This window comes from Cyprinodon tularosa, unplaced genomic scaffold, assembly GCF_016077235.1.
Source record: "Cyprinodon tularosa strain WSP-4 unplaced genomic scaffold, ASM1607723v1 ctg392, whole genome shotgun sequence".
In the NCBI taxonomy this organism is placed as follows: domain Eukaryota; kingdom Metazoa; phylum Chordata; class Actinopteri; order Cyprinodontiformes; family Cyprinodontidae; genus Cyprinodon; species Cyprinodon tularosa.
In genome coordinates this window covers 472,572-500,365 of record NW_024039110.1, presented here as the reverse complement: position 1 = coordinate 500,365, position 27,794 = coordinate 472,572, and the positions used below count along the sequence as shown (strand labels likewise).

Genomic DNA, 27,794 nt, shown 5'->3' with positions numbered 1-27,794 from the left:
TTCATTGTTTTTTTTTTTTTAAACCTTTATTTTATCAGTGAAGTTATTTTTATACAATAACGAACTGGCGAGGTGGGAGACACAAGGACAAAAGCAACGCATCATTCCAAACTGAATACAGTTGAAGCGTCTCTCTGCTGCTGGGTGTTGTAAAGAGGGTGGGGACCATTACTGGACTGTGGCAATCAGGCTGAAAAAAGATAAGGAGGAAAAAAAAAAGGCTCTCCGGTCCACCCCAGATGTCATCGCCGTATGCTAATGAGCTGAAGGGCCCCTCTTTAAGTGTCGCAGCCCAACAGACAGAGCGCCAGACGAGAGAACCAGATGACAACATGCTAACAGGTGAGAGCAGCTCAGGCAGGAGCTCATTTATTTGTTGTCAGATGATTTCCATCCAAACTATCCCTGAAGGAGGGCTACGGGTCTGTCTTGTGCCCTGGACAGGATATCATCTTATACTGTAAGTTTTTTAAAGAGACACTACAGTATAGATGATGTACTATCCAGGGTTTTCATTCCACCTCCGCCTGCGACAGAGGAGAGCTGAAGCGACGGGGGGGCCGAACACGCAGACGAGGGGGGCAGTTAAACCGTTACCATTACTGAGTTTAAGTAATGGTAAGGGTTCTACGGCCTTCGCTCAATATCGACGGAGGAGACGAGGCAACGCCGCTTTGTTGAATTTTACGGAATGACCTTAAATAAAGAAACAGATTCCCGCTTACATGAGTGTCTCTCTGTGTCTGAATGACTTCTGCTTTTAAACTGCAGTTGGCTCGTCTAAGCTGGCGAGCTTTGCTGTCAAATCAGTGGGTAGCAGCTGTTCAGAGAGCTTCAGGGTCTGACACAGCTTCTGTTGGTAACTCCCTCCTTCCCTGACTTCAGGACGCTAGCTGGTTATTCATCAAGATGCCCTGAACTGCTGAGTTAAACCCACGGGCAGCAGGGATGAATCTAATCCCGATTATCTCACCCAATTTAGCATCCAGTTAGTGCTCCACTTTGCCATCCATTAGGGAGACAATGCAGCCCTCGGAGGCAGAGCTGCGCTCTATAAGAGCCAAAAGAGCAGAGCGAGCCATGAACTGAGGGACGGGATGGGGGGGGAGCAGAACAAAAAGTGATGGTCGTAGAGATGGATGGCTACACTTCAAAGGGCAGCAGAGGAGGCTAACGCCATGAAGGGAGCGCAGGGAGCTGGGTTGGACGGTACATCAGGGGCATGTGAGTGAACATGACGGTGCAGCTCTCGCCCGTCACTTTATCTACAGCGCCTGTTTGTGCCCGCCAAAAAAAAAAAAAAGAAGAAAAAGCCCTGAGAGCCACAGATAAAACGTCGGCCTTTTCACAGCCTGCCAAAGCCGCTCAGCCATGAAGGAGCCGTCAAAGTCGTGTCAAAACATCCATCTGATGAGCCGCCGTGTCATGTTTGTTACCAGAAAGGTATCGGAGCCTAGAAATATGCCAACACTTCAGCTGTTTCTTTTTACTGCAGCGTTTAGATTTGTCTCCATGAAATTTGGGCCCTCATCGCTCTGAGTGCAGCAGCACGGCCCTGTAAACAGGTTAAATAATGATGAAGGGCCTCCAGGAATAAAACAGGAGTAAAATGTTCTCTCCTCAGACGGGAGCCAGGTCAGCGGCAGTTCTTGGAGCGGAGATGAAGCATATGCTGCCTCCCGGCAGCAAGTCAGGCTCATCATGAGATCATAACCTCTTTAGCTGAAGCTCTGTCTTTACCAAACAATAGATCTAGCAGAACTAGTTCTACAGGATCCTTCAATTCTTCAGCTTAGCAGAGATCTTCAGCCTTACTTCCCTCAGGTAGACCCTGCTGAGGTCCTCCGCTGCTTCCCGGGCGATCCGTGCCACCATCTGCCCCGCTGTGCCGATCACCATCCTCTAAAAATAGAAAAGGAACAAGGAGCAATGACTCAAAATCAAAATAAAACCTGAAATGCATTCAAAACAGTAGAATCAAGCTGATAAAGAAAACAAAAAAAATCAATTTATCTGCTCCACTGATAAAGACGTGTAAAAACGCTCTAAAATAAATTAATCTTTTATTAAAGACAACATTTTAAATCTGACATTTAGTCTCATGTTTACAGCACTTCTAAACAGTAATCCATCACTTCCTGTTAAGTTGAAGCATAAATAAAACAGAATCCTTGCTTTAATCCATCAGGTAATGGCTATCAGGTTTACCCGGACAAGGTGACAAATCTCCAGCATTCACTGTTAAAGACCTGCAGCAAAGGGCAGCATCCTGTCTCCATAGCAACCATTAACCCCATTAAAACATCATTATTATGAAGCTGTTTCTGCTCTCATCCCAAACATAAACCTGGTAAAGTGCAGCTTTAATACTTCAGGGCGTCTGGTTTACATGCAGAGTCAATGGGAGATGCCAGTGAGGATCGCGGAGGTCAAGCATCCAGAGCGGCGGACGCTGAAGTCGGAAAATCTGACCTTCTGTGTCCTGATCCTGAGCGTCAACCAATCAGAGAAGCTGAGACAGACTACATGAAAGCTGTGATCTCTGCTTCTGCAGAGCTGTCAGCATGAAACTATGAAAATATTAGGGCTGTAACTATTTTACAATTGATTGATCTGTCAATTATTTTTTCGATTAATCAATTAATAATCGGATTGCAAAAGGTTCCTTGAAGAAGATTTTTTATGAAATTAAACCAGGTGAAACTAAAGCTTTACATTTGAGGAGTTCTGGATAGAGCAGATTGACAAATAAAACGCTTTTTTATCCTAGATGAAAAATGTTTATATATTTTTTTTACAATTTTGGTATAATTACTGGTCAAGGGTTGGTTGCTGTGTCACCTAAAGGCAAATTTTACAATCTCTAAACTTCAGTTAATGATTAATCGATTACCAAGTTAGTTGACAATTATTTCAATAATAGATTAATTGGATTAATTGTTTCAGCCCTAGAAAATATATATTAAGAGGTTAAACTGCACTGATTTAAAAAAAAAAAATCTTCCAAAGTGTCTGAGAGGCATTCGGGTTTAACACTGACAACTTGTTTAGTCTGAACGCAGCATAATAGTAACACCATTTTATTCTGGCTGGTGTTCCTTTATATTTAAATGTACATTTTTAAGATGCCTCCGACTCCAATCAAAAGTATTTCAACAGTATTTCAATTTCAAGTTTTCAACAGTTGAAGAAAAAAAAAATCCAATTGTAGTCGACCATATTGCAATGAAATAAACATTCCTCTCCTTTAAAGTCACAAAACTAACTTTCAACATCAAATTATTTCACTGTTAACTGTTTACTTTCCACTGTAATGGAATCAAAGATTTCATTAAGCTTTTTCTTTTAAAAATCACCTTGCTCGACCCCAACCCCCACCGACTCACACTCACTCACACTTTGGAACTGCTGGTTTAAGGGGAAAAGCTACAGACTTGGTAGAAAGCACCAGATTCTCCACCCAGATGTAGAAAAGTTTGATCCTCTGGTTATTTGACTTTGGAACATTAATGAATAAAGTGTTTTACTGGGTTTGCAGATCAGCTACCCAGAAACTTCTTAGAGAGAACGGGATGGAAAGAGACTTCCAGGAAACCTCCTCCTCAGGGAGAAACATTTAAACAGTATTTAGAGTTAACATTAATAACATCATAATACAAACACATTTGCCTCATCGCAATAATTACTTTAACATAGGGCTTCAACTAACCATTATTTAGCAAATCGATTATTTTCTTGATTTTTTTTTGCTATTAATTGATTGATAGTCGGACAGTAAAAGGTTCCTTAAAGAAGATGTTTTATTAAATAAAAAAATGTGAAACTAAAACTTTTCCACTTAAGGAGTTCTAAATAGAGCATATTGACAGACGAAAACATTTTTCTTTTTTAATTCTTAAAATACAAACAATTTTGTTATAATTAGTGCTCTAAGTGTGTTGCTCCATCAGATAAAGGCAGGTTTTAGAGTCTCTAAAAACCAGTTAATAATGAATCAATTACTACATTAGTTGACAATTATCTCAATAATCCATCAATGATGATTAATCAGATTAATTGTTTCAGCCCTACTTTATTATTTATCACTTTACCAACTTAAATGTTTTCTTTATATTGCCAATGAAGCTCAGCGTTATTTATTTTCTGTACTTTTGCTGTTTTTAAGCGACTGAAATGTAATCTTTTTTTTTTCCATGTACAGCACTATTTCATCTGAAATTAAAGTTTGGTGGATTGCATTCCAAAAATTAAAACAGAGAATAATGTTTGGTTTGAAAAAATATACTCTTTAGTCTGAGGATCAGTGATCAGTTTGCAGACCTACAATTTGCTTTTTATAATCAATCCAGGGAAAATATGTTGATCCTCCTGTAGCAGCCCTGAAAGATGCATCCACATGTTCTTCCTCGTCTGATATGCAGTCCAAAAAGGCTATTTAAATATTTAGGAGTTAAAAACACAAGAAAAGAAATGCACGTGTAAGGAAATGGTAAAAAATAGATATACTGAAGACCAGGAGAGAGGCTACCACTGGAGAGAACAAGAGATTCATTCATTCAGCTGTGAACCTCAGATTCCTAGAATAGTCCAAACAAAAATGACGTTTTCTGTAACTAATCAAACAAAACGATGACAGAAGAAAAACTGTGGTGCTTTTGCTGACATGTTTATCCAGCGGTTTTCGTCGTGGTGGTCAAACGTCTGCGTTTGAATGGATGCTATATGAACACAAACGCTTCAACGTTGGCTCCTGACACATAAACAAAAATGAAGCATAAAATAAATGCTCTAAACAAAACCTCACAAACACGCCTGCTAGCGTAGCCATAGGCTAACTGGGTAAGGCAACACTTAAAGGTTCCTCAGAAACAAGCGCTAACATCAGCATAGTTGTTTGACGCTGGTCTGTAAACAGCCTGCAGCTGCGCATCCAGGCCAAAGGCTCAGACGTTTACACCGTCCAGGACGTTTGTCTCCGTCTAGCAGATGGACAGCGGGGGTTAAGCTGCTGGACAGCTGCCACAGCTAATGATAGCATGTATAAACAGGCTGAACTGCTGGTAAACACAAAGTCCTACCAGCCAGTGGATGTAGAAGGACCAGAGTCTGTGAGGAGGACTTACCATGTGAGTTTCCTTCTTGGTGTAGAGTTTCACAGAGATATCCAGCTCCCCGTTTTCTCCATCTTGCCAGAGTTCAATAGACTGAAAGCAAAGACTCTTCATTAGAGAAACTATCTGCACTGACATGTAAAACTAAAGTTAGAGAGATTAAAACAGGGATCAGAGGTTCTCATATTATCGCTTTTAGTTGAAAACTCCTGAAGATGCATCAGGCTGACACATCAATACATCAGAGGCAACAAATAGAACAAATCAGATTTTAAAACCAAATGCCCAAACATTAGAAACTACTGTGTGATTTCAATAGGGGTGTGGGAAAAAATCGATTTGGCGATAATATCGTGATTTACGGCTGCCCAATATAATATCAATCTTTCAGTTCCTAATATCCATTTGAAAAAAAAAATTACCTAACACAATGAGGGAAAATGGGCTTCCTCTACACCGTCATTCTGGTAGATAGCGCTAGGGGTGAGCATCGGCTTGTGTGTTGCGATATGATATGTGCCACGATATTCCAATATCACTATATACGCAGCAAAAAATGGCTCCAAGGCACCATCTACCAGAGTGGCGGTGCAGAGGAAGCCCATTTTCCCTCATTGTTTTAGGTAAAAAATTTTTTTTAATTTATATTAAGAACTGAAAGGTCAATATTATATTAGGCAGCTGAAAATCCTCATCAGTGATAGCATCAAGGTGTTAATTTATTGCATCTCTTATACTATATCCGTTGGTTTTGCTTTTCTTTTTACATCTCTTTGCAGGTGATGAAGCAGACAGAAGATGTTTTATCATTATCTCCCTTTTATCTCCTCTTTCTTTCATCTGTTCTCCTTTTTTCTGTTTTTCCTTTCCAGTTCTACTTACATTGCAGTGTCCATATAATCTGTAATACTCCCTGCATAATTATAATAAAGCTATTTATGCATAAATCAAGCGGATCACTATGGCGATAGCCGTACTGCTCCACTTGTGAAAGTAAAATCTGTTGGGCTCTTTTTGGCATCAAGACAATTATTCTTATTGCCACATTGCCAGACAGGACATTGTTTAAAAAAAAAGAAGAAAAAAAAAGAAAATCATGATATATCGCCAAATCGATTTTCCCCACACCCATAAATCCTTAGAACCCTTTTGCTGTGCGGCGCAGAACCATTTCTGTAGTTGAAGCAAGTCACAGTAAAAGACATGGACTGACTCAAATGTATAAATTAATGCTTTTTTATCTATACATTTCATTTTGATAGCTGGGTAAAATACCCCAACATATAGTGATATTGCAATTTCGTGATAATATCATATTGTGATCCAAGAATCGTGACACGTATCATATCACAACACACATACCAAAACTCACCACTAGGTTTCAAACATAGAGAGACACAAAGCAGAAAACAAGCCAGTCTCACCTGCGTCATGGAGTAGGGCACTTCCTGTGGAAGATACTCCAGCAGCTTTTCTCTGATGATGTTAGTGCAGACTTCCTCTGGACTCTGGTCTGTTAGGACCTCACTGTGGTACTGCCAGGATCCAGGCTTAGCTGCAACCAGAAAGTAGCTCTGCAAGAAGAAACAAAAAACATGTTGTAAGGAAGGTTAACAAGCATCAAGATTAATGTGTCATTGGTGGTCGCATAGATTTTGATGCAGAAGTTTGAAGTTGCTGTAAAGTAGAAGGCAATTATGCTTTAAATTAAAATAATTAAATGATATAAAAGGTTTTCAATCATTAAAAACTAACACCTCTTACATATCCTCCCTTACAGTAAAGCACAGTGGTGGCAGCATTACAATATGGGAATTGGGGCTGCAGCAATGGGTTACTTTAGTACCGTAATTGATTAATCTATCGACTATTTTTTTAACTAATTGATTAATCTAGAAATAATTTTTTTTGTGTATTAACATTTCTAGATAAGCAAACATTTGAAAACAATGGGAAGTAGAAAAAAAGAATCTTTACTGCACACTTTAATGAAAAATTTGCATATACTTTATGTGTACAGGTTATATTTGAAGGGTTTCCTTATCAGCAGATTATGTTTTAGAGCCAGTGTACTATTACTCTAGTTTAGGATTTGGTTAGATTACCAAATTAGTTTATGAATATTTCAATAGTCGATTAATCCCAATCGATCAGAATAATGGTTTCAGCCTTAGTGGTACAGCTTCTCTTTAATAGAGACAGGAAAACTGATGAGAGCTGATGAGAAGAGGGACGGATGGAGAAGAATGCAAAAATAAAACCTGTTAACAGGCTAGAAAGGTTTTGATCCTGGAGCAGAGGTTGATCTTGCAGCTAAACCTATAAAACAACTTAAAAACTGATGTTAGCAGGAGAAATATCCCAGAGTTTAGGTGTCCATAGCTGGTAGAGACAGACGCCCAAACACTTTCATCTATAACTGCATCACAAAGTGGATCTGTAAAGTACTGACTCATGGTGAACACACTGCAACACTGTCTGAAAAGAAAAATGTTCATTTTTCCATCCACTGCTTTATTCATTGGTCTAGCACATTAAATACTTAACATTTTTAGGCTGAAGCATGACTGAAATAAAATAGTGTTCAGATGGGGACTGAATTTTTTTTATTGAATGATGTTAAAAACAGGACTTAACTGCAGGGTTTCACAAACTTTTCTGCTGCTGACCCAAAAAATAACAGCAGACGAAGTCCAAAACTCCAACTATCAGCCAAGTAGATGAATATTTCCACCAACCAGCTGAACAGGGGTGTAAACACTACATAAACATATACTAACAGCCAAAGATCTACTTTTATAGATTTGCAGCACAGATATGCTTTATCTCTTATAAATTTTATTTTGAAAAGGATCATAGGACCCCACTTATTGGAATCCACCTCTTTAGACATTTTACATACCTGGATCATCAGCTAGTGCAGCTAAATAACTTTTTACATCTGCTGTAGCTCCTTTCCTGCGGTGACCACAGACTGTTTACCTTCAGCGTCTCCACATCCTCTCGGTCCACAGACGACAGCATGAAGACGTCCTTAAAGTGAGGCCAGCCCTGCTGACTTCTCAGCTCCTTCAGTTTCTCTTTGCTCAGCACAGAGTTCAGCTCTGCGTCGTCCTCAGGTGCTGCGGCGTCCTCATCGGCGGATATCTCAGAAGCCCTCTCAGGTGTCTTTTGAGCCCACGGTGGCTTGATCACCGGCCTGACCCGCATTCTGCGTCCGTTCACCACTCCGCACGTCAGCTGAGCTGTGATGTCCAGCAGCCTGTCCTTAGCCTTCACCAGATCCACCTTGAAACCAGACAGACATCAGCAGGCTCTTTTACTTTGATAGTTTTGGGTTACGATCAAGAAAAGGTTGGCTCTTTAATACGATGTGAATTAAAAATGGATGAGAGGGGAACCACAGCAGAGCTGCAGGAGCCAGAAGGCTTGAAGCCAAGAGCCACAAACTGGAAATGAGAAGTTAGAATGAACAATATGGCAGACTGACAGAAATATAACAGACTCACTTTTCTCTATCACTGATGACATAGAGTAATGAATGCAGGCAGTGACTCTTTAAAGGGCTGATAAATAAGATATGTTCATGGATTATTTAAAGGACTAGTCCTCCCTCAATAAAGTAACTTCTCTGATAAACCGTATTAATAGATGTCTTATAGTCCTGTCCTCATGTCCTTTGCATTATTTTGACATCTAACTGGTGTCTAAAACTTATCCGTTTGGCGCCCCCTGGGGGTTAAAAACGGATCACTGCATCATATTTCTCTTATTAGCATAGCCGGGGATGTGACCTCAGCAGCTCTACTCTGGACAGCTGCTCTCTCCTCCAAAACAATAATTGAACTTTATTGATCTCACATTGGAGAATTTTACCTCTGCTTTTAACCCATCCTCTTGGCGAGCAGTGGGCTGCCACCGTGGAGCAATCTGGGGTAAAGGGTCTTGCTCAGGAATCAAGAGTAGAGGCAGTGGGAATGGGTTTCGAACTCACAACCTCAGGATTCCAAGCTCTATGCCCTAAGCACTAGGCTGCAACTCCCCTTACAAACAAAGAGGTTCATTGAGGGACTGACGATTCATTAAATTGTTTTCTTATAAAGGAAAATTAAGAATAAAGCATGATTTTATCTGATAATACTAGTAAAAAAAAAAAAAAAAATTTTGAAGTACGAAATAGAAGATGTATTAAAATATATGCAATTTAACAAAATGCATATTTTAGAAGAGAAGAAAGGTGCAGCTAAAAGATACATTCATGCATGCAAGTAGAAGTAAGCTATTTTTTCATTCAAACTTTTCAGTAAAGTCCTGCAGCAGTGGACCCTGAACTTTCAATCTTATGAACAAACCGTAACCCTGGAGTGAAACATCTAAGTGTTTATAGCTAGTGCAAAGGAAAATAGAAATATAATCAGAATATTAGTTAAAAGCAATTGAAATTCTGAATCGATTCAGCCCTGATTAAAACTGGATAAAAATTGGCATTCCTTGTCTTTCCAGTCTAAAATAATAATTTAGCATTCATTTCTTTATCATTGAGTCACAACACATGTGGGAGGAAGGATCGGCCACACAGAATCTCTGTCTGCAAACCGGTACAACTCAAAGCTGCTGCCACAGAACCTTCCTCTCTTCCCCCTCATATCCTCTGTCTCGGTTATAGACAGTCCTTCGCCTCCATCTCTACACTAACATCAGTAGAATTGCTCTGCTCGCCATGTTTGTGTTGCTGTAATCACCAGTGTGCCACATCTGAAACATTTCATTTGCCTGCTTGCTTGATAAAATGCCAGCCTGTTTTTAAATGATGCCGTTATTGTTGAGGTCAACAACATATAGCAGGAATCATTAGAAATCATGTCGCTAAGAAACGCGTCACTACCCAAGTTTTGCATAAAAAAGCAAACTTGTGCCTCCCCCCTAATGGAACGGATCTATACAAACTGGAGCTCTACCGTTAAATTAGCAGGTATGATATTAGGTTTGGACCCTGTAAATTTTGGGGTCAGTTTTAACCCATAAAACAGTTCTGGTCTCATTCACACATGACCTTGACCCAGTAAATTACTGTATAAGGTAAGGAAAAACATGAAAATCCTCATTTAACAATGATTTACTCTAAACTGCATTGATAAATTCTGTTAATTTTATTATCAATATATTTTTAAGTATAAATATGTAGGAGTTCTACAGACTTTGAGGTGTTTTAATGAGCTTGGGAAGTTTCTTCTGCACAAAAACAGAACTTTCAATGATCATAAACATTTGTTTCATCTGAAAAGACAAATTTCTTTTAGGGTTTTACATTAAACTAATACAAGTTGTATAATAACAAATAAATTATTATCTATAGTTCTTTATTGGACGAGTCCTTGTTCTGCCATAAAATCCCCAAATTTGTATTTCATTAATTGTTAATTTCCCATTTGATCCTTCTTAAAATCTGCTGTCTGTTTAAATTTTCCTCCATGGAGGCAAGTAAAAGTGTAATTAAAGAATATTCTGTAGAATATTCTTTATAATTGTCATGTTTGATATTGTTGCTATTGTAATAAATATAGAATTGTATCAAAGAAAATATGTTTATATGCTGAACAACTACAAAGATGAAACATTAACACAAAAAGTTAATATAATAAAAACAAAATCTGCAATTTGTTTGTAATTAATATTAAGTCAATTATGACCATTTATGCAAATAATCATTAGTTACTGTTATAATTGAATGACTGCTGCTGGCAAAGAACAATAAGTGCTAGAAGTTCCAGGCATTTATTAAATGAAGTAATTAAGTTGAGTGCACATCAAATGAAAAAAAAACAGTATCGTCAGCATGCAGCATGGTGGTGGTAGTGTCATGATGAGGGTATGCTTTTCTTTTACAACTGAAGGAGTGAAAGCATTAAGAAAATGGGTAGAGTTACCTTGTTGAGGACTAGGATCGCTGGGATATGCGGATGCTGCGCCAGACATTTCAGCACCTCAAACTCCAGCCTGGAGCACATCCATCTGTCTGAGACGTCCACCATGACAACCACTGGAAATGAACACAGACGCTCAAACTTTTAAACCACCACTCACTACAAACAGAGAGGTGAAGCTCAGGTCTGGTCTCATACTCAGGTCAGCTTCTTTGACGGTGGTCCAGGGGTCCAAAAGCAGGGATTTCTCCAGCTGATGTCTGTGGAATCAGAAGGTCCAGTCATGAATTAAGACACCAAAGAAACATTAAATAGTAGAAACTCAGTGAACAAAGAAACACCTTTTGGCTTTTGATGGTGTGGTGAGACCAGGGGTGTCCAGCAAGATCTGTGGAATAAACCCCAATGAATTAATGCAGGCCTTTGAAATCTTCGGCTAAAATCTTTGATGAAGCTCTTACAATCTGTGTGTCGGTCTCCGTTAGGACACCAAGTGCGCGTGAACGAGTCGTGTGAACTTTCTTGGACACAGCAAACACCTTTAAGCAACGAGGAGAGACTTGTTAGCACCACCTCCCACGCAGATGAAAGGATTGCAGGTTTAAAAGACGGATGAAGACCTTTCTGCCAAGAAGCTGATTGGACAGCGTGGACTTCCCGGCATTTGGAGCTCCGATTATAGCCACTCTCAACACCTTTGAGTCAGGAGGCTGATCGGGATGTCTCAGCAACAAGGATACCTGTTCACCTTTAAAGATGCAATGCACAGGAAGATAATTAGAGAGAAAATGAACAGATCGGTGACAGGATGACATCAGCACTTTTTAAAAGAAAATAAAGCCGGGCCTGCACAATCAGATCCGTAAATCTCTGAGGCAGCAGTCTGCTTACTGCTGTCTGGAGGTACTGAGGCTGGATGGTGATGAATGCTGCCGTCAGTCTCTGCTGCTTTGCCTTTCATCAGTCCGCTGAGAAATGCTTCAGATGTAATAAAACAAGCGGGGGTGAAGATGAATCCGGGCCTCCCGCCTCGGCTGCAGGCGGCGCTTCCTGTTAAGACATCAAAATCTCTGTGACTTTGGTGTCGGCACTACAGCGAGATGACCGATTACGCTTCCTGGATACTAATTGATTTGACACATTATAAGGATCTATTCACAGGTTCCTTGTTAAAAAACGCCTTTGCTAAAATTAATCAAAAAAACTGCTTATTCTCATGAAGTAGGTGCTGAAAAATGCATGAAGTCATCAATGTTTCTTAGGGTTCTTTTTCATAAAAATCTTCCTCTTGTAGCAGTTCCTTCTTTGCTACAGCAGATCATCATCTTCCATTTCATCCAATCTCCTCCGTCACCCCAAACCGCGACATATCCTTAGTTACAAGCCTCCTCAGCTGGATCATCCCTCTTTATTCCAGAGTAGGATTGCAACTAATGACTATTTTGCTAATCGATTCTCTTTTTGATTCATTGATAAATAATTGGAAGGAAAAAGGTTCCTTAAAGAAGACTTTAAACAGAATTTAATCTAAGTGAAGCTAAAACTGTGCCCTTTGACGCCTTATGGATTGAGCATGTAAACGGAAAGGTTTTTCTTCTTAAATGCAAAATATTTATACGTTTTTATTTTTATTTTTTTTTGGTAAAATAATTGCTTTGTGAGGGTTGCTCTTTCAGCTGAAGGCATGTTTTAGAGTCTCTATACCCAAGTTAACAATTAATGATTATTAAATTAGTTATAAGTATGCAAATAATTGATTAATCTCTGTTAATGCGATTATTTGTTTCAGTTCCAGAGTGTACCACTAATTCCCACAGCCTAATTTACTCTTACTTTAATTTACTATTAGAGCCATACTATTGGTTAGTACGTTTGGTGTAATACCTGAAAGTCACAGTGGGGTGTGTCATATGTTTAAAAGGAGTCACAGGTAACTTCTCAGCAGGTGTGCTGATTGCGGTGGAAATATACAGTTTTTGACTGTCGTGGATGTTGTTCTGTTTTAAACGTGTGTTGCAACCAGAAAGTGAATGCTTTGGGTGTAGATGGACTGAATGTAAAACAGAAAACGCATCTTGTTTGAGAGCAGAAAGGATCAATAAATGCTCAGAAATAATTTTCAAGCTTCATTCATTGGATTCAAGAAGGCAACGTGGCAACTAACTGCTCGTCAGCGGCCCCTGAGTGGCTAAGGTTGTTTTTTTGTTTTCTTTGGAAATACAAGTCACTCCAATCGCAACATCATCTGCAAACATCATAATCTTGGGAGACTCAAGGCAATATCTGTACACCTGTCCATCAACACTGTAGCTAGGAACCCTTTTATGACACCAAAGTCCAGGGGACACGTCTTACTTTGGAGGGACATGCTGACAAACATTCATTTGTTTTTTTTCCCCCTCCTTCAATTTTTTAATTGGTCCAAGCTATCAGGACGATGTAATACAGCTAAAATAGCTGCTCCTTGAATTCCAGCATAGTCGTTGGTTTAAATTACATAGTCACCCTATATGCCCCGACCAAAAAGACCCAAATCCAGGAGATTATGATAAAATACATATTTACACTACAAGCATCCATCCTGATAGTATTGTTTAAGTACTTTTTGAGCCTAAATAGAACTGCAGCACCAGACACCATGAGCTGACATAAACAGATGTGGCGCCATCTATTGGCAGTCCTGCTGAACTACAAAAAACTGGTGGCCACTGAAGCGACTACTAAATAAGTCCCGACTTTGCTATCATGCCTTGTTGACAACCCACAGCTCAGGGGAAAGGGCTTAAATGCACTGCTAACACCAGTAGCATTATTAGCAAAGACATGTATCCATGTTTCAATTAACTTTAGTTTCAGCGTACTCCAACAGTCATCCTGCTTTCCCAGCACAGCTCCAGTTTTATTCCTCTTGGAATCAAGTGTGTAGGACTTCCAGACCCGCTTGCCTCCATTGCTTCGGCTTGTTGACCAACTTCACGCATGAGCAGTGATGTAATCATAGATTGCTGTTTTGTAAATATACACAGAACAGCTATATTTACTAATAAATTGACCAAAAACAACTCATTAAGGACAACATAAATATTACAACAGCAGGTTGACATTAAAGAATGCATGCAACCAGAGTGAGTTACTGTCGAAGAATTATGTGACTAAGTCTCTGCTTTGGTTCAACCCAACAGTTTTTTCACAAGAAACGCACATGAGATGAAAGCAGCAGGTTAATTTCCTCATTTTTATTTAATGAGGGGCCCATTTGCCTTCCTACTGTAAGTGAGCAACACCAGAGTTTTACTTGGAAGTAAACCAAATGCAGCGTTTTTGAGGCAGTTCGGAATAACTTTTGATCTGCCCAAAACAATTAAGACATCATGAAAACACAATCTCTGCTCTATTTAAAGCAGACAGATCTGCTCCAAGTCTGTCACTTCTACCACACACTACTTAGCTCTGTCTCACTTTCTTTATGAATGTCCTGCACCATTCTCACATACATCTCCACCACCTGACTGAGTCCTTTAGAATCACATATCTTCTCCTGTCACAATTTGTTGGCAATTTTTGGACCCAAATGTCCAAAACAAACAGATTCTGAATAAATTATTTAGAAAATTAAATATCAGGTTTTCTCCAACTAGTTCATTTTTTTAACTGACATCCAAACAAGAGAAAAAACTAGTTTATTTCTTCCAAACACGATGCAAAACTTTGTGTGCTCTATGTTAAACCTCCCTCCCCAAATTAAAATGTTTTAAACTATTCGGGCCAAATCCAGTGAGCAAAAAGAATCATGACAGTTTGTTTAATATATGCTTAAGATGCACATCAAAAAGGCATGGGTCTGTCTGGATTTTTACATAATTAAAGACAAAATAGAGATTTTCAGGGTTTTTTTAGAACGCGATGTAGAAGACGAACAAAAGTAGATTGTAGATTTACCAATAGAAACCTGTGCCTAAGCCCTAATGGAGGATGCTTTCAGGTCGTAAATTTTAGAAAAGTTGACATTTAAAGATAATTTTCTTTAATCATCTTAAAACATTTCCCTTAAACATATTTTTTTTTATTATGTTTAATTATAGTCCTATATTATGTTTCTATTGGTTTGTAACATAACCTTGACCTCTATTACACAATTTTTTCAACTTTTAAGCAGCACTTAACTTCCTACTTTGGTGTTGTTGACGTTTCATTTTCTTTTCAAATTTTAAAATGTGCAATAATTGCATTATTTTTGCTGTAATTAAAAAATTGATTTCAATTCAAGAGTTAAAATTTTCCTTTTTTTAAATCCAAATCTATTGTTAATACACTTAATTACGCTACAAAAAATATACAGTATCTTCTTATACATGAGAAATCCAATCTTTTTGCTTTGTATAAACATCTTTCTTCACTTAATTTCAGCTATCAGATTGAACCCACCACGCTTTAAACTATTTCATACTGGTGAGTAAATACCACTGAACAATTACATATTTACAAGAGATGCACAATATCTTCGGCTGATAAAACTAAACATTGCAAAGAGTTTTTTTCCACCAATAAAACACTGATATAAAAGAGGATTCTGCCTGCAGCACCACTTGGATATGTGCACCCAACTCATATATGCAACAGGACACATATGCTGAAGTAAAAATGTGGAGGATGGGAATGTTTTAGAGATTTTAGAAACAGATAATCAAGCTGGTTGCAATGTCTACAAAGGCCTGGAGGGAGAAAACTAATTATTATCTCTGTAAGTAGGACATGTCAGTGTTGGTTATCAGCCAGTTGACTTATCAAATATGTGTATCCTTAATTCACCATGAGATAGAAAGAATATCAATGTCTAAGGAGCAAACTCTTTCTATTTAAATGGATCAAACCTTAACTTCTTTATAAAACATAACTTTTAATAGAATCCCCACAAAAATACCCTAAAATCTCAAAGTGGATGGATCTAATTATTATGCATTATTCTTATTACTATCATTATGAAAACATACCTTCCTTCTCAAACTGTAGATCTTAGTTAAATATGTGTAAAACTGTGACAATATACTAGTAGAATGACATTTAATACGACAAAACCGACTCAATACATAAATCACATGGAATAAATGACACTGAATGAATAAAATTTCATTCTACACAGAAATCTTTACAGCAGGGACAAAATAAAAATAAACTACATAAAAAATGCTTGATTTAGTTAAACTGAAGCAGTGATTAAGAACAGTGTCATTGTCTTTAAAGCGCCAAATAATTACTTTTAATAGCTAAGACAAAACAATCTGTCCATTAGTTTCCCAATCGACGTGAAAGCCTCCATTAGCTACATGTCGTATTATCACAAATGACCTGCTGCTTTTATAAGGTTCATATATGTGTCTCTCCTTTAATGGCCTCAGATAAATGAGCAGAATAAACCTTTAGTTAGCTCTGACCTGTAGCTAGAAGATGTGACGCATTTTCCAGCCGAGCAGACCCGACCAGCCGTCTGGAGAGGACGGCTCCGCCTCGGAGCAAACGACCGCATACCCTGAGAGCCATAATGTTCCTAAACACAAAACTGTTACACGTCAGATTATTAAACTCTAAATAAAGCGACAAATGTGTGGCCCTTGTTTACATTCACATTGCCTAAACGGGGACGCCATGTTCATTTGACCAACGACCACCTGTTTCCGCTTTGAAGAGCGTCCCTACTGATTTCTGTGGCAAGCTACACCGCCCCCTAACGCATACCATGGGAACTGCAGTTCTCTACTTCTGCACTGAATGCTTTGGCTGTTAGATGCTGGTGAAGATTGTCAGTCATCCAAGTCATAGCCATTCCGGAAAAGTAAAAAAAAAAAAAAACAATCTGTTAGAAGCTGTTAGATATTTGTTTTACTCAGAGGCGTAGCCAGACAATTTTTATAAGGGCGGCCAGGCATTATCCAATGTAAACTGAGGGGTGGTCGAATGCATATAGGCACCAGAACCTCACAGTCACTCTACACTGTTCCAACAGAAAAATTAACAAGAAAAACACCTATATTTTCTAAATAAAGAAAAACAATACTTTCCTACAACCTTTGCTAACAAATAGATTAATATATTCAAACATCCGATAAAAGGTATAGGGGATCAAATTCTTTCAGGTTTTGAGTTTTGAGCGAACGTCTTTTCCATTTTCATTACTTACCTACTTTTATCAGTCATCATTCTGCATAAAATTGATATTTACAAGTACTAATATCAACATAAATTAATAATAAGTTTGGATGAATATAGTTATTTATCTATGATTTCACTGAAGACTTATAGATGATTTGCAGAGACGCATCATTTTCTCTTTACCCCATAAAACACAAAATCTAGTTCTGAAAAGAGCATGAATTCTGTACTTATCATCTTTAATGAAAGTATATATTAGTTCTCATAATAACCACAGTGTTTTTGTTGTCAAGTTATTGTAATATATAAAAATTAAAAATGTTTTGAATAGTCCACTTAAGAGTATTACTGCTGCCACCATCTATATTAGAGGGAAATAAAGGGTAGGGGTGACCAATGATTGGCTAAGTGTGGCCTTGGCCAGCCCTGGCCCCCCATCTAGCTCCGCCCCTGGTTACACTTGATAACCCCGGATGAAAGGCAGACACATTTTACAGTGAATCGAAAGAAAGCAAGATTGTTGGATTTCTAGCCAGGTTAATTCCACCCACAGATATATTATATCTAAAACTATAATCAGGCTCAGACTGGGAACGATTTTCAGCCCTTGCATTTTTTCATCTACACCGGCCCATTAATGGACAGCATTTTAATTTTATCATAATTTAGTTTGTTGCAAGGATTTTACAGTTTGAAGAAATAGAAAAATGACACCATATACCAACCGTCACACGGATATGCATGAGAAGGAAGGGCTATATATACTGCATGCATCATTTAGGTACCGGTAGTTAATATTGTATTATTTCTTGAGCTTCTTGAGTTATTTACTGTCACAGGTAGAAGCTTCGGTTGGAGAGTAAGTGTTGGGGCCGGTATGATTTAAAGAGGGGCGGCCCTCGCATACTGAAATTAGGACGGGCCCACCAGGCAAATGTCCGGTATCACAGATTACCAGTCTGAGCATGACTATAATCTACCATTCTCAATACAAGAAATTGTGAGAAAAATGATAGAGTTTTGGTTAACATTAAAAAATTAAGAGTTTACTGGTTAATTCATGCTGTACAAAGACACCTATTTTTGCAAACATATCCAGAAACACATTGCCTTTTCTCAACAGGCGCAGCAATTTATCCACTTCTGCTTCTATTATCTGATAAAGACAGAGAAGTATTTGAGTCTGGAAGACTTCCCTGCTGTATTGGCTCTCTGTAGATGCGTACTATCTGTGATCCAAGATTGTTTATCTTTTTGTTTTCTTAAATTCCTCATGAGGACCAAAGAATGATATATTCTAGGCTTTCACCTTCTTGCTCCCCTTTAACCCCTGCCCTACGTCCAGAGCAACCTTTCCTTAACCTGTATTGACGTATGGCTTATCCAGGCATATATTTACCTATGGAGCGCTTAGTCAGTCTTTACCAGGGGTAAGCAACTTTTTCAATAAGCTGATAACACATTCAGCTTCAAATTACGAAGAAGCAAGAAAAAAAGGGAATGTTGATCAAGAATGAAAGTCAGACAAACACAGTTATACAACCTGCGAAAGCTTTCAGACCTGTTGAGCTGTTGTATTTTTGTGGGTCTTAATCTGAAAGATTAACACAAGTTGGTGCCAAAAATATCAGTCTGACATTATTGTTTGTTTATTTGTTTCAAATCAGCCACACAAAAAGAATATCCATATTCACATTTATAATTCAAGGAACACAAAGAAAACTACTATTTATCTATGAAGGTTACAGTGACAGTGTTTTTCTAAGTAATTCACTTTTAATTTTTCAATTTTAGGAAAAAAAAGGGGGTTTCTGTGGAAAATGTATTTTAGACTGAGATATTTTGTTTTACTTGCTGAGATGTACTTGTGAACGAAAAAAACCATAAAAGGGAAAAAATGATCAAACTCATTGCATCAGATTGTATCTATGGTAACACAACAATCAATTAATTATCTGCACTTTGTTTGTACTTTACATCAAAGTAAGTTTGATGATTCATTTTTGATCTTTGGTTCAAATAACTTAAGATATTTCAGTGGAACCAACCAAATCAGTTGTATTCTCATTTTCAAAAAATCCTTCAACTTTATGATGTTGGCTGATTACTAATGTTTTCCAGGAAACCTCTGAGGCGTTCAAAGAACATGTGAATTTATGCAGAGGATAAGTTACACAAAGGTGGACCCCTTTTCAACTCAATGCAACTCAACTCAGTTTATTTATTAATAGCACATATAAGTGATGATATTTGCTGGTATTATGTTCTTGACACTTCAGCAATCCCTCATACCGAGCATGCATGCAGTGACAGTGTAGAGGAAAAACTCCCTCTATACTGTCCAACAGAACCAGACAGAGTGTGAACGGGCTTCTGGGGGTTCAAGAGGAGAGAAGCAGATATACAAAAGGTAACTGTAAACTAGCTCCACGGGTGACTCTGTCTAAGAAAGAAACAATTAAGCAGACAATCTCTGAGCCAGTATACATGTCAAAGGACAAAAGGAACACTTAATATTAAGTCCCATTTTGTAAATGGCACGCAAAACTGAACCGGACCGTGCCAGAGACAACTAAACCGGTACTAGTTCAACGGTAGGGCTCAGCACAGTTCAGTTCTGGCTCAGTTCTCAGATAAGAAAGAGTGCATGAGAAGACTGAGTCATCTCCTTACAGTCAGCCTCCGTAATCATGACATTTCAGACATGCATGAAAATACTAGCTTCCCTAACGTGCCATACAATTTCCACTGGTAATTCTGCATAGCAGTGTGATGAAACTCAACATCCGTTGTTTTTACTGCGTGTGTGGGGCGGTAATCAATCAAGTCTGCAATCGTTTGTCTCCACTTCCCAAAAGCACTCAAGTAAATTCCCCAAAGGCTGCCCTCTTTGCCTGACTCTCCACAAACAATGAAATATGACAATTATAAACAAACTTCCTGAATGTTACGAGCACAGCCATGTTGATTTGCTTGTTTCCCTCTAGAACAGAGTAGTACCATAGATCGTCACTTGGAGGTGAGGAACCGTGCTAGCGCGGTGTGTAAACGGTCGTATGGAATCGAGCTCGCCAAGGTTAAATGATCCAAACTCTGCACGGATCAGTTTACAGAGGGTAGTGTAAATGGGGCTTTAGTCACAGTAAAGCTGAGCCCATAGCCATGTAGAGAAGAGAAACAGGACTAAACACTGAAAAACAGGCCAAAATCTAACATATATAAATTAAGGAGTTGATGGAGTCGCAGCTAAACAGGAACACACTGGATGAGACAACTATGAAGAGAGAAAGCAGAGAGAATATAAAGTTAGATATTTTGCCAAATGGTAGAACAGATATTGAAAAAAACAGAAAGATGAAAGGTGGTCCCTATGCCCTCCGGCAGCCTAAACCTATAGCAGCATAACTATAGAGGTTGCTCAGGATAAACTAATCATTTTTGGATGAGGTATGAGAAAGGAAGAACCATTTACTAATCAGATGAAATCTAACTGCAAGTGGTTCAACAGGATTTCCTTTAGGGGTATCTGGGTCTGAAGACATCTGCACTCCATGTTTCTCAGATTTCTACACCTTTGTCAGCAAGATACCACTTTCCTTTCACTTCACAATAATGCAGCCTCTCTCTGTGTTGTTCTAAAGTAAGCGTTGCAGTTTTACAACACTGTTGAACCTGCAGGGAGAAGAAAATCATATACATGCGTAATTTTGCAGCAAATCCTCTGTTACTCCCAGTGGGACCCTGGAGGTCCCCAGCAGAATCACTGTCAACAGTAGGAGAGACATTCAGAGGCGAAAAAACAAAAAAACAACCTCCAACAGCAATTCTATAAGAGCTCATCACAATGCAGAAAAACATCTGCTGATATGAGCAACTTGCAGTTTAAATGGATGACGGCGCTCGGGGGATTTTTAGGCCTGAAGAGGATGTTCTGTTGATTATTTTGGTTAGGGCTGCTGAGTCCTGTAACCACAAATCAGACTCTACTGCACAGACTTTTTCCTTCCCTCTGGTCCCCTGGAGCACACAGAACAGAGCTTATCCCCCGAGGGTGCTCCAAGCGCATTTGTGACAATGTTGTTAAGGTTATATTGAGCGTTCTGCCATGCCTGCTGTCATACCCACTCCCTGCAACTCTTCAGAACCGATCCACAATGACAAGCAGACATAATGACTTTATAACCATAAGGTCCGTAAGGTTAATCAACAGACCGAAGAGACACTGTTTGCACATTGATTGATTACTGTTACATGTTGTTCCAGACGTGCATGGCGAAAAGCAGGCAGAGCAGATGTCTCTCTGTAGTCTATCAAACCCGGCGGCTGTTTGTTAGTCCTTGAGGACTTGCTCGGGTTGGAACAAACACCTCCGCTGGGGGAAAAAATGATGAAGGATATCAGGTAGCTCACAATCTGTCATCATCTAGCTCTAAAAGCTGGGAAGGAACAGAGGGCGGTGGGGGGGTGGCAGCAAAAATGGAGCTTTTAGTAGACACTTACAGCCGAATTCCATTTGAACCAGAAACCGAAAAGGATATTTGAGGATCAGTAATGTTTAAACTTCCCCTACATCTGCCTCTCTCCCACTCTCTGCCTCTCAGATTCATTTAAGGCCCTTTTTTTTCCCACTCCTCCCTCTGGGCTTTCCTCCTATGGCCACTTCATGTGGGAGTGTATCCGAGTTCTTTCTGTAACACCATTAACTTTGGCCTTCCAAATAAAAAACCCCCACTACACCTCAACCCAAAAAAAAAAAAAAAAACAGGCTCTGCCTGCGTATCATTTAATCATAAGCACTTTGCTGTTCTGAAGTGCACTTGCCAATGAGATCCAGCATGTTGTGAGGAGAAAAAATCCTCCTTGTTGCTGCAATCCAATGTGCTGTTAGCAGGTTAGATCTCCCTGAATATGGAGGATGTTTCTGCAGCTGAACCAGGTGGTGTCATGACGCCCCCCAGACCTGCATCTCCTGTTGATTTAGTCGGATTAAACATGCAATGAGTGTCAGGTTCATGCACTAATAATAAGACCTCACCGCTCTCTGCGAATAACAAAGTATAAGCACAAGCCATGGGGCATGTCAACAGGGGAGGAGTGTGTTTGAGGGTGAGGGGAGGGCAGAAGGAAAACAATCTGTCAGAGCATCCATCTCTCCATCACTGCTGATTGCTGTGAGAAGCGTGATGTGGCACAAGCGGCTGACTTTCTATAAAAAAGCTACTCCTTAACTTAATCATGCTGAGACCTCCAGCAAAGATAGGCTATTTGTAAGGAATCCCACTGATTAATGAATATATGGATGCATTTCCATATGTAAAGACTGAGAAAAGTCCCCCAGGGTCCCTCCATCCAGCAATCACAGTTCCATACGTCCCCTGCTCAGGCCTTCTTTTTTTTTTAGAGGTGATTTGGCTCCAAACTACCCATATAGGTCACACTGATGCTCTGATTGTACAATCTCTTTCTCAGTGGGGGAGATAAAGGGGGGAAAAAAGAAAAACTTTTATTCATTCTAGGCTTGCAATCGATGGGACTTGTCTGTGAAGTGGATCAATAACGCCTCTCTTTGAAATCATCAGTCACGTCAGTGTTGAATTTAAAAAGCGTAATTAGGAACAGCGTTCTTAAACATCCTGTATTGACGTCTTCTTCGGTATGGAGAAAGACACCATTCTGCATCATTAACTTTGTATTATTGCCTGATGGGACCCGCTGCTGCCACTTCCCCACCTGCTGAACTGGGAGCGCCGCATGTGATTGGGCTTTCAGACCAAATTCTTCCCTCTTTCTGCTGCTGATGGGGGGAAGTGAAGCTTGCAGGCTTAAATTGGCTGAAGTATTGTAATAAGCCGGGGTCTGTTCTGCAAGCCGGGGCCTTGCCGTTATCTTTTCACAATGTGCCACATCAGGCATGTTTGTGGCTTCAAACGTGTGTAATTTTCTCCGGGACAATCATATGTGATTACTTCTGAGGTGACTCCATCTTGATATGACATTACACGGCCACCGGCACACGTTTTCAAGCGTCCTCCCTAACTCGGCCCAATCTTCAGTGTTGTCCGTCTGCCTCTGTCTGGTAATAAAAGGGTATCAATACTGTGGAGAGGGCAGGTGGGCGATTGTAATGGAGTAATTTATTTTAGTTGTCACAGAAATATAAGTCTTTGATTAGGGGTCCATACGCACCAGGCTGCACAAATAGAACATTTCATCAAATCACAAAGCATGTGACACTATTGACCAGGAGTGCTCTCTCTTGGCTTTATCTTAGCCGGCAGGATTTATTATATAGTTTAGAATGTGAGCAACACAATGACGAAGAACACTAAGATGATCCAGATAAGAGTTAGCTCTGTAAACAAAGAGGTTTTCATTACATAAAAAGTAACAAGAAAAAGATCTGGGTATTAATTTATTGATTTATTTTTATTTTTTTAATACATTGCATACAAAACAAGGCAACATTTGCATACAGAGCCCAAAGCAAAAATTGATTTAGGGGCCAATTTATTAGCTATGCTTTATAATTACAGTGTGAAAACTCACATTTTGTGCACTACATTAATTTATTTATTTAAACAATGAATGTCCCAATGTCACTCAGTCACTTTGTTGTTAAATGGCACTTTTTTTATGTTTTGGAAGATGACAGGTAGTAAATAAATTATAGAGACAATGTTATAACTTTAATATGCAACTTAAAGTCTGTCTACTTTGTTCTTTGTTTACTGAATGTCTCTGGACACATTAGGTTGTAAACCAATAAATGGGTTTGATTCTTTTCACATGCTGAATAAAAACACATTTAAAATTCAAAATAGTTAATTTTTAATCTGCTGTAAGATATAAGCCAATTTAAACCAGTCTCAGTCTTTAAAAAACTGACTGCAGATAAAGTTTTTTTTTTAAACTTCAGGGATATGAGCTCTCTAAGCAGTGGCTTATATGGGTGCAGAATAAGGAAGGGTTTATTTTGGTCATTTTGCAAAGATTTACTTTGGGCCTTGGCAGGATTTGCCTTTATTTTCTGCCTAAGCTTGTTCATGATCATGACGAAATATAAAGTTTTTGCCAAAATAAGTCTTATTTTTTGTTTTGTTTGTTTATAGTTTCAATAAAGAAATTAAAAGGAAGAGAGTCTTTGTTACAGTCCATTGGGGAAAAAACTAATTCCAGTTTGATTGTGTCACGATGGGTTCTCAAATGGAGACCCAATAATGCAGAACACCACTGACGGACACAAGGATGAAAGTTTAACAAGTTTATTAAGCACAACACACAGAATGTACAGCTGACTGGTTCGGGCCTGGGTTCTGGTTTCACCGGAGTCTGCGTGAGAGACAGAGCAGTTATGGACTGCTGACAGGATTTGATTTCCAAGTGAGTTCTGATAGTACCTTGAGGGTTCTTGAGGTTCTCTTTGGGAGAGTCACTGTTGGTTCTGGAGAGGTGTTTATCAGCAGAGTCCGTTTGCTGCTTCAGCATCTCACGTCTAGCTTGAACAGACCTTAGCTTTGGTTTCCCAGCTCTAGTCCAGAGCTGCTTGGAGGTTCTCAGAGAATCTTCAGGGTTTGGCTCAGAGGGTCGGCTCGGCAGGTTAGCTCTTCCTGAGCTTTCACGGAGGAGACACGGGTTTCCTGGAAACACAGAGATAGTGGTTAGAATCCAACCTGGATTCAAAGTCATGGAGATACTCAAAGATCTAGGCTTTAGCGCTGACCAACTGGAACAACACTGCGGCGTTGAGGCAAGGTCTGAAGACAGCTTATATAGTGGATCCTCTGATGATCTAGATGAGCTGCAGCTGTGCAGGAGGCTCCCTCAGAGGATCCACGGCGGACTCTGCTGGAGAAAGATGGGATTTTCTCCAGCTCCCAACAGATTGGAGCTTTAATACAATGAAGAAAATTTATTTTGATAATGTTAGTTGGTAGAAAGACAGTTGCATCATTTATTGACTTTGAGAAAACCTTGCTCAAAATCCAGTTTATCAGAACTGACACCAAACTGGGACAGGGGGGTGTGAAGTAAAGATGCACTGGTTTAGGAGTGTGTAAATTGAGTAAGATTTTAATTAACATACAAAAGAGGTGCAGCCCTGTGATAATGGACTGATACTAGACTTAAAACTACATAAAAATGAGTAAAAGAAAATAAATAACCCAAAAAAAGCATGACTTCATTCACATTCTAAGAAGATCTTTTTCCTGTTCTTATGATTTGCATTGAAATTATGGTTATAATATACATCCATACTGAACCTTTTTTAAAATTTTGACAAAGAGTAGAACGTTGTTAATTGTGATTTTATGAGGTAGAACAACATAAAGTAGCGCATAACTGTATTATGAAAGAAAAGCAGCACATAATTTGAATGGAATTGTATATTTACACGTTTTTGCAACACTTGTAGCTGTGAGTCCTTTAAAGAATGGCTCTTTATAATAGACAGATTAATGTACAAGCAACATTTTTTGAGTTGTTGCAGATTCTCAAACTGATTTTGATTCAGAATTGTTTTTCTATTTTTAATATAAAATATATTATGCATTGAGGTGTATTTGGCACGATCTACCTTCCAATTAATTCCTAAATCTGCTAATTAAAAGCATCCTTACAGCATGATGCAGCCAGCTCTGTTCCCTGTGAATATGTGGTTTTAAAGTTACAGAATGCTAAAAGGTTAAGTGCACGTGAGCTCCTCTGAGATCATACCATACCATAAAGGTGTGTGTTTGAAATAACTTTGTAGCTACTAACCTTCTGTGATTATTCTGCCGCAGCTTTGGGGAGAAAAAGTCTTACCCATATTTAATAATTCTATTAGGAAAAAAACCACATTCAAACACATATATAAATCAAATTATATATGAGATGATGTAAACCTCAACCTTCGGTTGCATTAAGATAAGATCACAGTTTAAGGGATGCACTGATTGCACTTTTATGGCTGATAATCGATCTTTATAAAGCCTGACATGTCGATTTCACTGATATACTTTATAACAGTTGTTACAAGTTCACAATAAACCTTGAATGTTTAAAACTTGTTTTATTCAAATGCAAAGATCATGACCCTGTTTTAACTGCACAAGATAACACTCTGGTATATAAGTTGAGGGCATTGAAAGTTGTGGTTTGTTAGAACTTGAGGTTGATAACATCAGAGGTTAAGATTGGTTTCACATCTATGTATCAGCCAATTACAGATATCCCAAAATTAAGGAAGTAAGCCTGATAAATATGTGCACCCTTACTTTTAATTTGAAATCATTGGAAAATTAGGAAATTACTATTCTTTTTAACCATTTGTATTTCAAAGCATTTTTCCATATTCTTTGAAATATTATGAAAATTATAAGAATTTTTTTATTTTTGTGCTATTAACAAATGGCACCCATTTGAGATCTTTCAGTATCCGACTTGTCAGAGGTGAGGTGTATTTAGCACGATCTACCTTCCAATTAACTCCTAAATCTGCTAATTAAAGGCATCCTTACAGCATGATGCAGACAGCTCTGTTTCCTGTGAGAATGTGGTTTTAAAGTTACAGAATGCTAAAAGGTTAAGTGGACATCTCCTCTGCAATCTACCAATGATATAATTTAAATCATACCATGAAGGTGTGTTTGAAATAACTTTGTAGCTACTAACCTTCTGTGAGGATTCTTATGGAAGAGGAATAGGGCCACAGGTAAAAAAATAAATAAAATTTACTGATTTTAAAAAAAAATTTCTGTATAATATGAGAAAAAAGTCAGAATTCTGACTTTAATCTCAGAATTCTGACTTTATTATCAGAATGTTGGATCTTAATGTAGATGGGCACCATGAAGCAAGAGATATGGGAGCACTCAGCTTCACTGACAAAGATGTGAGTTGTTTGGGAAGGCCAGTAACACATTGGTGGAAAATGATGAAATTAGGCAACTTTTTACGTGCCAGAGGGGTCCCTGGTGATACTATTTCATTAATGGATGAGCAGAGGGTCATTAAAACAAGAGAGCTCTACAACAGACATGGCTACAGCTTGATGCTAAAAAGTTGGTTAGCTGTCAGAAATCAGTCAGAATTCTGAGATTAAGTAAGAATTCAGGCTTTTTCCCCCCATATTAAAGTGAAATAATATTTAGGAAACAGTTAACCTTTTTTTTCAGTGGCCCTAATCCTCTTCTGTACTCTGTTGCAGCTTTGGGGAGAAAATCTAACTCATATTTCATAGTTCTATTTGGAAAAAATCCATATATAAATGAAAATAGATAAATAAAGCATAAAAATGACCATTCAGCCCGGTTCTGTTAGATGCGGGCTGATTTAGCCCGGGTTCTATTAGATGCGGGCTGATTTATCCCGGGTCTATTAGATGCGGACTGATTTAACCCGGTTCTGTTAGATATGGGCTGATTAAACCCGGTTCTGTTAGATGCGGGCTGATTTAGCCCGGTTCTGTTAGATGCGGGCTGATTTATCCCAGTTCTATTAGATGCGGACTGATTTAGCCCGGTTCTGTTAGATGCGGGCTGATTTAGCCCGGTTCTGTTAGATGCGGGCTGTACCTTTAAGCCTTCTGTCGCGCGGCTCTGTTTGGAACGGCAGCGCTCTCTGCGCATGC

The 27,794-nt window shown here is 38.8% G+C and overlaps 1 protein-coding gene across 1 annotated transcript; it reads right to left on the bottom strand.

The window, feature by feature from the left end:
• Positions 1-16,707, bottom strand: eral1 (Era-like 12S mitochondrial rRNA chaperone 1). The gene is made up of 11 exons (XM_038297611.1): positions 16,468-16,707; positions 11,927-12,085; positions 11,656-11,783; positions 11,497-11,574; positions 11,377-11,423; positions 11,234-11,295; positions 11,039-11,151; positions 8,094-8,399; positions 6,536-6,685; positions 5,124-5,204; positions 1-1,902 (listed from the first exon to the last, which is right to left on the bottom strand). Exons 1-11 carry the CDS (start codon positions 16,571-16,573, stop codon positions 1,780-1,782), a joined length of 1,353 nt encoding a protein of 450 aa, XP_038153539.1. The 5' UTR covers positions 16,574-16,707; the 3' UTR covers positions 1-1,779.
• Positions 16,708-27,794: the final 11,087 nt, after the last annotated feature.

Coding starts and splice junctions, on each gene's coding strand:
- eral1 (XM_038297611.1), bottom strand. CDS start 16,573: ATGGCTCTCAGGGTATGCGGTCGTTTGCTCCGAGGCGGAGCCGTCCTC. Junction 11,784..11,926: donor CTCAGTACCTCCAGACAGCA/GTAAGCAGACTG, acceptor GCATCTTTAAAG/GTGAACAGGTATCCTTGTTG. Junction 11,296..11,376: donor ACACCATCAAAAGCCAAAAG/GTGTTTCTTTGT, acceptor CTGATTCCACAG/ACATCAGCTGGAGAAATCCC.